General features: G+C 31.0%; 1 protein-coding gene across 2 annotated transcripts; it reads left to right on the forward strand.

Annotated features, from left to right (window-relative positions):
* Nucleotides 1–990: 990 nt before the first annotated feature.
* On the forward strand, nt 991–9,378 carry LOC106621535 (phospholipase B1, membrane-associated). Of its 2 annotated transcripts, none has more exons than XM_014240440.3 (6): nt 991–1,389; nt 7,013–7,233; nt 7,297–7,640; nt 7,718–8,171; nt 8,259–8,385; nt 8,602–9,378. In XM_014240440.3, exons 2-6 carry the CDS (start codon nt 7,036–7,038, stop codon nt 8,751–8,753), a joined length of 1,275 nt encoding a protein of 424 aa, XP_014095915.2. In that variant the 5' UTR covers nt 991–1,389; nt 7,013–7,035; the 3' UTR covers nt 8,754–9,378. The 2 variants fall into 2 exon arrangements, with proteins under 2 accessions (XP_014095915.2, XP_036214365.2); XM_036358472.2 differs by lacking the exon at nt 991–1,389 and adding an exon at nt 1,560–1,682.
* The last annotated feature ends 4,483 nt before the right edge of the window (nt 9,379–13,861 follow it).

The following is a 13,861-nucleotide window of genomic DNA, read 5'->3' on the forward strand; positions in this document are numbered from 1 at the left end:
GTGGTGGCGGTGGTGGATGGCATCTTAACTGCCGGTTAGTGCGTAGAGTTAACGCGGGTAACAATCCAAAAAGTAATGTTATAAATAGGAGGGTTCCCAAGTCGCAGTCGCAGGATTTTTATGCACGCACGCGTGTTTTGATTTGTTTATTTTGATAACTTTATTTGTAATGTTTTTTATATTTTTTATACCCTGAATAGGGTATATTAACTTGTTATTTGTAATACCCAGACCCAGAAGGAAACGTCAGAGACCCTATATAGTATATACATATATATATATAATATATATATGGTACATAAATGATCAGCGTGACGAGCTGAGTTGATTTTTTCATGCCCGTCTTTCTGTCTGTATATATGCGAACCAGTCTCTCAGTCTTTAAAATATCGTTCTGAAGTTTTGCACACGTTATTTTCTCTCCAAAGAAGTTGCTCATTTGTTGGAAGCTTAGATATCGGACCACTTTAGCATATAGCTGTCATGCGAACCGATCGATCAAAATCCGGTCTTTGCATGAAAACTTTTTTATTTAACAAGAAATCTGCACAAAATTTAGCATTGCTAATCAAAATAATCTGAAAAGCAACGGTACAATCTCCAAACAAATTTTATTGATCGTACCACTATTGTATATTATATTATAATTTTTTTTATATTTTTTATATGGTTTTTTTTCTTTTGCGCTTGCCGTTTCATTTTCTACCGCCTCAATTCGACGTCGATTCTATCTCAACTTTAATCACAGTCAGTTTTGTTTCAGCGTTCACTCTACATAGCACAAACGTCCCGCCAGCATTTAAGCCAACTTTTACTTGCGCCAACTCTTTCTTATTCCATTTCGCTCGCGCCCGTTACAGTATACTTCGCGTACGACGCCGCTGCTTGCGCCGCCACAACGAGAACATAGCCGCCGTAATGATTGCGTTCGCTTAGTTGCCGCTGTCGCTAATTTGATATAAAATAATCATAATAAGAATTTGCAGTGCACAGTCTGATTCTGATTCTGAGCGTGGCGGGTGGCGTTGACGGACTTGCGAAAAAGAATTTAATAGAATTGTTTATACGGTACTTTTTAGACTTGTAAAAAAGAATTTAATAAAATCAGTTACTCGTTACATTTCAGTCGAGTTCAGTTGTGTTTGTTGACATTTTAAATTTACACGAGTTTGTGTTTAATATATTTGCATGGAATTATATAAACAAGTATATAGTTAACGCTGTTTATAATAAATAAAATTGTAAAGAAATTAAAAGTAAAAATATTAACTTTTTAAATGGTTCTTTATTATTATTTATGCGCTGACATAACAAAGCAATAAAAAAATTACAAACAAGTTATTATTAATATAAAAAATAAATAAAGAATTGCCTTAAAAATAAAAGAAAGTAAGTATAAATATTTGTGAAATTGTGCGCCGGTGACTATATATGTATTTACAAATAATAAATTTTGATAATAAAAAATTGAAATTCATTTGCACTTGCAAATATATTAAACTTTACGAGCTGAATGCAAACAGCGGATTTTAACATTTATTGATATTTTGTGATTAAAGATGATTGTGTTAATTAATTAAAAACATTATATAAAATAGGATTTTGCAACAATAAAAGTAATCACTGCGTTTATAAAACAGAAAGTGAATTTCTCCAATAAAAATAAAATATATTAATATAAGGTGAGTTCGTCTCTTAAGTCTTATGTAATTTAGTTGGCTTTTCCAGCTTCTTGATGTTATTAAGTTTGCTTTTTAAGTCTTATGTTATTTTATTAAAATACATAAAAAATGTCTCTGAGGTTATTAGAAAAGAAAGTGTTCGTTGAGCTTATTTATTTAAATATAAAAAGTAAATTTTTAAAATCAATTAAATTTTGAAAAGTCAATTTATAATTTTTTATGTATCGTATGAGAGTCAATATTTTTTAACTAGTATTCATAAGTATAATGACTAAACATTGCAACAAAAAATTACAATAAGAATTTGGCTAAATCGTTTTTCAAATCATCCCCTATATATTGAAACAATTCAGTAAAATCAAAGAAGTGATAAAATCGTTTTTAGAAATGCTATTATTGTATTTTAAGAATTATATGCCGTTTTAAGTTCAAATAATCGAAATTTTGTCCACTGAAAGATTTTCAAAAGAGATATCTTTGCCTTTATGCATCTTTACAAGATTGGTTTTAAATATACAAAGCGCATTCTACACGGTGCAAAAATAGTAGAAATATAATATTCTTTATAAAAAATATTTTATGAACAGCCATTTAAAAAAATATTATAATTAAAAATAAGTTTCGAAATACAAAGATTTTTTTTATAGAAAATAATTTGAGTACAAATTTTTTGTAAATTTAATTTTATTAGTATTATAAAAATTCCGAAATACAACGATTTTCTTTACAGAAATTATTTTTCAAACAGCTGTGTCGCTTCAGATAAAAAACAAAAGTCCAAAATACAAAGAAAAAAAGAAAGAAATAAAAGAAAACATTTTTAACTACTCTGACACCTTTTCATACAAAAATTCCTTCATATAAAAATATGCTGATAAATTAGGTTTTTTATAACTAGCAGAGAGTGTTTTCAGTACAGAAGTTACGTAATATAGATATCTATGCATGTATATATGTGTATATACATATAACTTCAAAGCAAAAAAAAAATTTTTTTATATGCTTTGTTAATATTTGGCACAAAAGAGTGAAAAAAAAAATTTTAAACTATCTGTTAATTTTACTGAAACTCACAAGCAATTGAAGCGGAGTCTATTAGTCTAACTATTTAGTGTTCGCTAAACGCTTAATTGCCACATTAAATAGTATTTAACGGATAATTTTTTATACAAAAATATATTTATAAAGAAATCAACTACATATAGTTGTGCGCATGTGTGTGAGTTTTGTGGAATCAATATTAATAGAAATCCACAATTAATGGAGAATTCGAAGTTTTAGCGCGCACAGATTCCATACAATTAAGATCCAGAGGAAAAAAGTTAGTGTATTTGTATATATTTCCTTAAACTAAATGGTTCCAACAATTAATTGAGGAAGTCTCGCGAATTTTAGACGTTATTTTTTATGTAAAACCATTTTCAACACCTATTATTTGTGGGTTATGGGTATATATTAGTTGGTTTGAACAATACTAACTGTTTTTAGCAAATCAATCATATCCAGTTTTGTTGCTTCAAATAGTTTTCGGTAGCAGTTTTTGTGAAATTAGCTGTTTATTTTTTGTAAAATGTTAGCTTTGTAATATTTTTAATTACATAAAACTTGTTGCTGTTTTTTATTTACGTGTGAGAAAATTTGAACGCCGGTGCCGGTGGGATACGCTAGAAGCATTTAAACAAACTTTAAAATACTTAAATAATTAACGCAAACACATTTTGTTGAACTTCATCTGTTAGACTAGTTTAAATATGTAAATTTATGGCGTTTTTTGTAGTTTCACATAGCATCTGTGTTATGTTTGCACACGTTTTATGCATTTGAAATATTTTTTTTATTTTCAACAAACCTTTAACAAATCAATGAAGTGATATTTATTTAACTGCAATATGAACAATAGTCGCATGTCACTTTTTTATTGTTTGAAAGGCATTGGCAATGAAAATAAGCAGGTCTTTGTGTCAGGGTGCCAAATTGTATTGTTATTAAAATGTTGTTTAATTGCGAAATAGTTGAGAGAACGTTGAAGTGCCTCAAAATTTTAGTAAAAGTTGAATGAAAATTTTGTTTTTGCTTACTTGAAAAGAGAACGGAAGAGAAATGTAAAAATGTGACAAATCAATTAATTTGTTGGTTGATATGGGAAACAGACAAATTAAAATTTAGTAAATTTAATAAATCTAAAATCATTAACCTAAAACCTTTCTGCTTTCGTTGGCTACTGAACCTTTGGAACGTCGTAGCCGAGTCACCTACCATTTCATCGTCTGTAACTTCAGATACTGACTTTGGTTAATTTAAAATTTATATTATATTTATTTAAAATTATTTTATGAACTGTGATGTGGGATAAATTAGTTAAAATTTGTAATTTAATACAAGACAATCAACGCCTTAATCAAGTCATTTTTTTCTTGATAGCTCATAAGTTCAGATCCTAGCTATGGTTAATCCAAAAATTATAAAAATTATTGTGATTGGCCTGCAGAAGTTAAAATTAATACTTTTAGAAACTCCAATAAAAAAATGCCAAACATGCACCAAATAAATCTAATGAATAGAGTTTACTTATCTTCTGGTATATTTGAGCGTAAAAATAATTTAATTATAATCGAACAGATATACCGAGGGTCCTCAGAACTTGAGGATTTTTTCTTTTTTGTACTAAAAAATGGAAGAGCAGTTCGGTCGAATAAAGAGAATGTTAGAGAGCTAACTGAAATGCTTTTTCAAAATATTTTTGAAACATAATCAAAATATTATTTAAGAATTAGGAAGCTTCTTAACGCCAAATTATGCAATTATTTTAGCTATATATTTGGATAATTTTTTTCATATATTTTTTTCAATTTCTTCCGTGTTTTTTTAACCGTAAAACGTAAGAAACACTCACGTCATTGTTTTCGCACTCGTTTACGAATTCACTTAGCAAATCGATGAAGATTCGAAACATCCACAAAGAAACAAAATTAACATGAAAAGCTACAACGAATCGGCAAAAAAAACATAGGTAAAATATTAACAAGATATTGAAATGAAGCAAGCTAATATGTTTCGTCAGTAATAGCAGTCACTCGTCTTAGGAGCGGCGCCAATGGTATAACTTTCGGCTAAAACACGTAAAAAAACAATAATAGCTCAGAGATAATAAAGAAGTAATTATAAATGTAAAAATTTCATGGAAGGTAGGATTTTGCATAATAGACAAAAAACTACGTTATAATTAGTGGCTAAATTATAATAACAAAACCAAAAAAAATTATTTTTAGAAATTATTAAGAGTAGAATGTGCTGACGTTGTAGAAAAACATACACAATTTTTATAAATTCCTGTTTGCCTTTTTTGACATTTTTTTTTTAATGAATATTTACTACAATACTAATTATTAGCTTTATAACATTTTTCTTTAGTTTTTTCAATATTTTTTTAAATATTAAGACAAAGTGTACATAAAAAATTTTGGTTTAGATATCATAATTTATTTATATTTATTTTCCTATTTACAATATATTTTATAATTTTTTAATTCTCTTTTTAAATATTTTAACACGTTTGTTACATTTAACACTTATATATTAATGCGAATAATATTTGCTTTTACTAGCTACTTATGCTATATAGGTATATACTTTTACATATTAAATCTTTATGCCTTATGCCAATAAATCACATCTCCCTTCACTGAATCATCAATTTCGGCATCGAAAACAGAATGAAAATATGAACAGATATAGGCGACAACGTTTGAAATACTTTATTATACATTTAATATCTCATTTTAGTTCATTTAATTAAAAAAAACAATGCTAATCCGCGTCTACTGTTAATTTGGTGAGGTCAATAAACCAAACAGCGGCTGACACTAAAAATATACATATTTTTTTATGTATGCATGTTTTGTTTTTGTTTTTTGTTCTCTTTTCGTGACTTTAAAGCAGTTATTTTTCTGGTGTTTTGGCATAACTTCTTTTTTGCTTGCCTTGTTTTTATTTTCACGTTTTGTTTTATTACTGTGTTTACTATATGCCGCGCGCGCCATGAGTTAGTCGCATTGTCGGAAATGCTTTTTTAACAGTTTTGTTTTTTATTATGTCTACCATTTCTATATTGCTGCATTGCTTTGCGTGTTTTAATAAAAAACTTAGTAAATGCCGTAACGCATGCTCACTTTAGCTTTCGTTTGCTCCCGTTTTTTGTTTGTGGGTTAAGCTTTTCACTTTATTTAAGCATATGTAGGTCAAGGTTGACAGCTACTACATACTAAAGCGGAGTCATAAAAAAAGTGAGATTGGCTTTTATTGCATAAATAATAAGTTCATTAACTCGAAAATAATTTTAGATTATATTTATATCGCATTTTGATAACTTAATTTGTTTATTGTTGTTGTGTGGGATTTTAATAGTATTTGTTGACAATTGCATTTAAAACGGGTTTTTATGCATTTTTGGTAAGATTTTTAGCAAGTGAACCTCAGACGTATCTGCTGAGAAGAAGCATCACATAAAATCCATTAGCTCAGTTATGTATATATATAACATATATTTGTAGAGAATTAGTTCAGCCAAAAGCAACAAATACAGATATAATTTCTAGTTTAATGAGCCCTATGATCGGGAGTTCATTTCCTTAAAAGTCAATATAATACATCTATGCAAACGAATCCTAAATTACAATATATATTAACGCTAAGGGGCATCAGTATGCTGCAAAGGAAACTGCTTTTGAGCCAAATATTTGACTATAAGCTCGATTTCTTATTTGAGACTAAAATTATTTGACGACTGTTTATTTTTTAAACGATGATAAAAATGGGGTCTAAACTGTTTACATATTATGAGAGTACTTTAATTGGAAAGTTTGATCCTACAATACCTTTTTCATAAAATAACCTTGTTTGCAGAAGAATAAAATGTTTTGATACTTCAATCAAGGATTAACAAATTTCGCGTTTGTGGTTGTAATACAGGTAAACATTGTGGATAAAACTTTTATTTATGATATTGAGACTTTAATTTTTGTAAGATCCATATATAATGATCAAGCTAAGCTCCTTTTGAGCCTAATTCAATTATCCTTCACTTTATGAGCCTGGGCTGGCCATCATTCAGTGTCTTCAGCGAGATTTTGTTTTTTTCAGTTTCGGCTTATTTTTGGTGCGCCATTCGCTAGATTGTTGAACAGTAATGATGCGCTTGATGAATGTTGAGATCCTCTGCTATTTTTAATATTTTTGTTCTGTATGTAATCTGAGCTTTAAGATTATACTCCTATATATCACATTACTTTATAACGAAAATATAATTCCAATACATATTTTTTGACTTCCAGCTCCATTACAGTACAATAAAAAAATGCACGGCACACCAATTAAATATTATCTATTGCTCTGCGCACTACTGTGTCACAGCTGTCGCCCGGTGCTCATGCAACGCACTTCATTGGACGACACATTCCGTAACTTATATCGACCGCTACGTTTGATTGGTTTAAATTTCGCCGGGCGTTCAGGTGACAATCCGGGTAATCGACAACTTGTGCGCGATATGGGCGTAAGTGAATATTAGATATAATAATTTTATCACTTCTATCTACATTTTCTTTATACATAATAGAAAACTCAAAACCTCAATACACGTGCGCGTTCGTTGGTGAATTTCTGCGATGCGCTGAATGGGCCCGGTAAACGCAGTGAAACACGCCCGACATCGGTGCATCGTATACGACCCGGTGATATAGATATCGTCGGTGCTATGGGTGATTCGCTGACAGCTGGTAACGGCATTTTTGCCACAAATTTATTACACATTACGGTAGAGAATCGCGGTATGGTCTGGAGTATTGGTGGACAAGGTACTTGGCGACAATATCTAACGCTGCCAAATATTTTGAAGGAATTCAATCCGAACTTGTATGGCTACTCGCTGAAAGATGGGCTCTCCACCGATCGTAGTTCGAAGTGAGTGAAGTTTTTTTTAAATAGTTTTTTATATACATTTTTATGATGTTTATTGACAAATAATTATTATACCACAGATTCAACGTCGCTGAGTTGGGCGCCATGTCACGTGACATACCTTATGAAGCGCAAGTTCTTGTCAAACGCTTGTCACGTGATCCAAAAGTGAATATGACCGCAGATTGGAAACTTATCACTTTACTTATTGGTAACAATGACTTTTGCTCAGATGTTTGCTATCTGCCACGCCCAGAGGATGCGATCAAGCGACATGAAGAAAATATGGTGAAGACTTACCGTTATTTACGTGATAATGTGCCACGTCTAATGATAAATGTAGTGCCATCGCCAAATTTGGATTTCCTAGTGGCTTTGAGTATGAAAACACCCGTTTGTCATACGACCTTGTCGTTCGAGTGCCCCTGTTTAGTGGGTAGGCCCAAGCAGCATTTGGTAAGAATGATAAAGCTGATGAAAGATTGGGTTGCGAAGGACAAAGAGATCGTGAATAGGGACGAGTTTAATACAGAGGTACGTGGCGAATTAAGTTTTAAATACATTATTACAAAAAATGTTTGAAATTGCACATTAATAAAATACTTTTTAATTTATTTATAGACATTCACCATTAATCTGCAGCCATTTACACTATTCGAAGATTTCTTTCCCAGTAACGATGACGCGATGAAATTCAAATTTCTGTCAGAGGACTGCTTCCATTTGAGTCAGCGGGGACATGCGATCAGTAAGTTTTTTAAATAATTATTTTTTTGTGAAAAATTTATTTTAAAAAAATGTTCGAGATATTAAATATTTTATATAAATGTATATGTATGTAATATGTATATTTTTAAATATTTTTTATAAAATTGTTCAAACAACTTTTTTTTTTATTTTGTATAATTTTTTTTAATATTTTTTGTTATACAAAATAATTTTATTTTAACAAATTACATCACAGGCGCTAATTATCTTTGGAACAATATGCTGGAAGATGATAACCACAAAAGTATTATGGTGGAGCCAATGTTAATGAAGACTTTCCGCTGTCCGACTGAGGCGCGTCCTTACTTTGTGACACGTGTCAATAGCGCTAAAGATTTTGTAGTTTGACTTTGAACGCCAGTCTTCGCCATCCATTAGCGGTATTTTCTAATTATAAATATTTATGTGCAATTTATAGTTAGTCGTGTAATTAAAACCTGTGATAATACAGTTAGATTGTAATTAGATTACTTTTTTATAGTATATATATGCATAAGCAAATTGTAGGGTAATAATTTATGTAAACTATTTGTACACGTGATATTTGAGAAGTAAAAAAATTAATTGGCATAATTCTTTACAATTAAATCAATAATTATATACATACACGCAGCTGTGACAATTCTATTCATTAGATTAATGATATGAAATGTTTTCGTGACAGTACGAGGAAAAAGTGAGTAACTTGGCAAACCATTTGGAACACCATATGTGGTTGACTTATGTAGATGTTTAAACTATATATTTTTATAATAGAAATCCTATTACTCTAATAAGAATAAATTGGAGACTGTAGTAAACAATTTGTAAATTTACTGCAGTGTTATAGCAGTCTAGGGCTCTAAAAACAGACCGAATATTAAAAATGTATTCTGAAAGTAAGAAAAAACAATTGAATATCTTTCTTTTTAGCTTTATTAAACATTAACTTAATTCTATAAAATAAAATTTATATCAATATTTTGACACAAAATGGTGGTTACTTTCATTGTACTTATCGGGAAAAAGTAAATGCTGTCAATTTACAGTTCCGAGCAGACTAATTGGCAACGTTGAGAAGGTTGTAAGCACTTTCACCACACTTGGTTTATAAAAGATCAGTTGCGGCATGGGCTGGCTGAGTGACAGTTGGACCACAGAGAATAACATGACAAAATTACAGATCTTGAATTGGCAGACCCACGATTAAAGTGTATGAGATAGCTGGGTATCTCAGAAGACCGCGTGAGACATATTCGGCATGAAATATTGGGGATGAGTTTGATTCTGTTTAAGCGCAATTTGAAGGAGTTTCTGCGTCATTTAGTGACTGTCGACGAAAAATGGTATACATTAGAGAACAATGAACCATCGAAATAGTGAACTTCACTAGGGAACCTATTATGATTCTGTTAGCCGAAAAGGTAATGGCCCTGCTTTCGCAAATTCGAATGTTGTGTTCAACATCGACTACTAGGAGAAGTGAAAAACGATCAAAAGATTTGACTATGCCAAATTATTGAGTCGATTTGAGGCTTGGTCGATTTAGGCTTAGAACTGCTGCCGGGTAGAAATTTTAGTCGAAAAAGAGGTGATTCTCGACGCCTTCGACGCTTACTTAACATACCTCCAGAAAACTTATTTTTTAGACGGATCAAAGAAGGTGGAGCCTCGCTGTGTCTGGAGTATCGAACTGAAAACGAAATTGAATACTTAGTTTAACAGCATTAAATATAGTCTGACATAACTGTTAATAACAATCAATGTCAAAGCGCAAACACGACTTTACAAGACTCTTGTGCAGGGCTCCGTTAAATATCTGCTTTAAATTATGCATCCATATAGTGACTAATAAATTGTAATGGGAGCATATTAATTTTGTGCTACGTTACATTATACTAGTAGTAGTTTAATTCCAAGCCTATATGGCTTTATATCATACAAACATATAATAGTAAAATAGGATTGTAATTAAACACTTTATTGTACTTTGCATTTAATTAAACGGAAAATTTAAAATATGCACTTAGACGTGCTTTGGTGTTGGAAGCTGTGTTAAGACAACAGTAATTAAATTCTAAATGAGACGCTCAAAGCTGGCCTTTCACGGTATTAACTACCGTAAATGAGCAAATGGGTCAATGAGTTTCCACTCTACAGGGTGAATGTGAAGTTGTAGCTGAATATATGCAGTGAGATCAAATTTGGTGAAAAATAATATAGGTGAAATATTTTCAAGTCATTACGATAACAACTTATACAAGTACATATACTGAGTAAGTCGAATCCACTTGTTAAATTATAACAGCAAAAAATTCCGATGACTTGCATTTGTGTTAGCTGAAATGCAACACAAGCACTTACAGTTGCACGAGCTGTCAGTCATTCGTTTGCCGTTGTTTGCACTGACTACCGGGCTTACTAAAAATTGGTCAAGTTCAATAATATAAAATTAAACCGCTAAACGTGTGCGACGCTCAACTGTTTGTTTACGTACTAGAAGTTTGTAGTAATTATATTTCAATGCTGAAGTTTAAGGCCGAAATTCAGCAGCAAATCATGGGCGCTACAAATTTTTATCTTATGCACGTCTGATTTTACTAAGAACTTTTATTGCGCTTGGGGTCAATATACATACTTGTAATCTTAATTTCAACACTAATTACAAATTGTATTATATCTTCATCTACAGGGTTTCGAACCCACACCAATTATGTAGTTGTCTCATACAATAGACAATCAGATATGTGCTCATTCAGGGAACGGCTGCTGATTATATGCAGTAAATTTAATACATCATTGTAATCCATTGCATATATCACATTATTTACATAATCGAAAAGGAATATGTATACATGTATATGGGATATTTCATGTTCAATTACTGAATTATTGTTTATTTTTATGACACTATTTTAATTAACAGAAGGTACTAAATATATTTAAAAAAAATTAAGGCAAGCTTCTTTTTCAAATTGTCGTAAATTTTGATCGTACCGATCACTCATAAATTAACATTCACCCTCAGTTTATTAGCAAGAAGTTAGATAACTAAGCATTATCGTTTAACTATTTGGAATTTCGATTTTTTTTTTCAGTTGGTAACTTTAACAGTTTAAAGTTATAGCCCGTCTGTCTGTCCGTCTGTATATACGCGAAGTCCCTCAGTTTTTGGGATATCAAATTATGCACACGTCCTGTTTTTCCAAGAAGCTGCTGGTTGGTCGGACCGCCAATTTCAGACCACCATAATATACTACAGCTGCCATACAAACTGACCGATCAAAGTCTAGCACTTGTATGGAAAACGTTTCTATTACATAAGATATCTGCCCAAATTTGGCAAGGATTTGTTCCTTTGGGCAATAAATTACACTTCCGAAACAATGTTCGGATCGGACCACTTTAGATAAACGATGTTTTTTCTTTATTTGATAAGCTTGGAGACTTGTAAATCGCTCTGATTTTAAGCCTTTGTAGAAGCTTCCCCCCTTTTAATGCGAGTCTGTGTGAAATAGAACAACTTGTTTCATTTTATAATTACATAAAGTATAAAACACGTATATAAACCCGTTTATATCTTCATTTCAATAACAAATCAGCACTTTCTAAGTACAATTTTCAAATAATAACTAGTTAATTGCTTGCATTTGTGCTCAGCCTTCATTAATCAGCAAATAAATACTTATAACTATTTTTTTTTTTGAGTTCACGGAAAGCTGCAATTAAATTTTCTGTAATTTGCTGTCCCACCTTCCTTATATGTACAATATTAGATTACTAATGATAAATCTAGTTCTATCTACAAGATCTGACTTAATAGCAATCAGAGAAGAGAGGAAGGATGCTACTCAATAATATTGTTCGCTAAGTGATAAATGAAAAATACGTTTTAGACAACTTTTAGTATTGAGAATTATAAGAGTTATTTTAGTCTAGGAAAAACTTTTAAGAATGCCTGCTGAGGATTGAATACTAACAGAAAAAATTAAATTTACCTCACTTTTGGTACACCCTTTGAAGTTATGTAAAAAGTGACTTCCACAGAGATATATTATAAACTACATCAAATTGGGAAGTAACCTCAACCAATAAGTTTTTTAAATATGCTTTATAAAATGGGGATGAATTTAACAAGTATTTGACCAGACAAAGAGTTTTAAAGCTTGTGCGTTGCTAACCACTTTTCTAAATTAATAATGGGCCTAATATTGTAAGAGGCATGTTAAATTTAATATTACAATCGCCTCCCTTTTTGTACCTTTCGAAATTTTTGAAGATCGCGAATAACGTAAGTAGAAAATAATTTGGCTTGGATGCATGAAATAAGCCTCATGATGTCAATGAAAGTCTTGTAGTAAAATATAGGGTTAGAGTTTTTGCTGAAAACACGCGACTACTATGCCTCATCAACATCTCAGAACAGCACTTGATAAATTTTAGTGTAGTTTTTTAAACAACTCTTGAAAGTTTTCAGATAAATTCGAGGGAAAATAGGCAATGTGGGCAAAGAAGTTGGACAGTTATGACGTCAGCAATAAAAGTGCTAGTGCACTTAAGTACCAAAACGGCTTATTTTTCAAGTGTCATTCAAAAAAATATATTATCAATAAAAACAACAATGAGTTTATGTATTGTTAGCGAAAAAAGTAACAAAACTTTAATTGCATCGAGGCTATAATACCCTTCACAGGTCTAGTTTTTATAGCATAAAATGGTATAAAAAGATATTTTTTTTATTCTGATCGTTCAGTTCGAATATCAGCTATAAGCTATAGTGGTATGATATCAGCGGTTTCGACAACTAAGCAGTTTCCTCAAGTGAAAAGGACGTGTGCAAAATTTCATATCGACATTTAAAAAACTGAAGGACTAGTCCGCGTATGTACTGACAGACAGATGAATATGACTAAATTTAGACCCACTACAATTTGATATGAGGACTAATTTACAGAAATTAATATATACATATATAACTAAATCTTAATTCTTTCATTCTACATAAGGAAGTACCAATTTGTTGTTATATTTTCTTTAACTCTCAGCAATAAATAAATCACATAAAATTAATTAATAAATTATTCTCGTTACTTTTATTTAGAAGTTGCAGCCGAAGCAACTCATGAAAAAAATTCAAAATTTTTTCGCACAGTGTATTTTTATTACCTGCTTACCTATGCTTCAGAACATGTTATAATTCCAACTAAATAAATATTTGAGTTCACGTCTTCTGTTTACATGTTTATGTGTGCACTATCTCCCCAACTTACGGTAAGCACTTAAGAGTAAATAGCACTTGTTATTAGTGCTTCAAGTTCTTTGCTTAAGTCTTTAGTCGATTTGCAGCTTGTAATCAGTACCAAAAAACATGCTATGACATGGAAATGCAAATACTTGTTTTGGTTTTATTCTTCTCTCAACATAATTGCATACCTTTCAAGTGGCATTTGCTTTTGCGCACCTTTGGCTTGCAGCCA

This window comes from Bactrocera oleae, chromosome 6 (genome assembly GCF_042242935.1).
Source record: "Bactrocera oleae isolate idBacOlea1 chromosome 6, idBacOlea1, whole genome shotgun sequence".
In the NCBI taxonomy this organism is placed as follows: domain Eukaryota; kingdom Metazoa; phylum Arthropoda; class Insecta; order Diptera; family Tephritidae; genus Bactrocera; species Bactrocera oleae.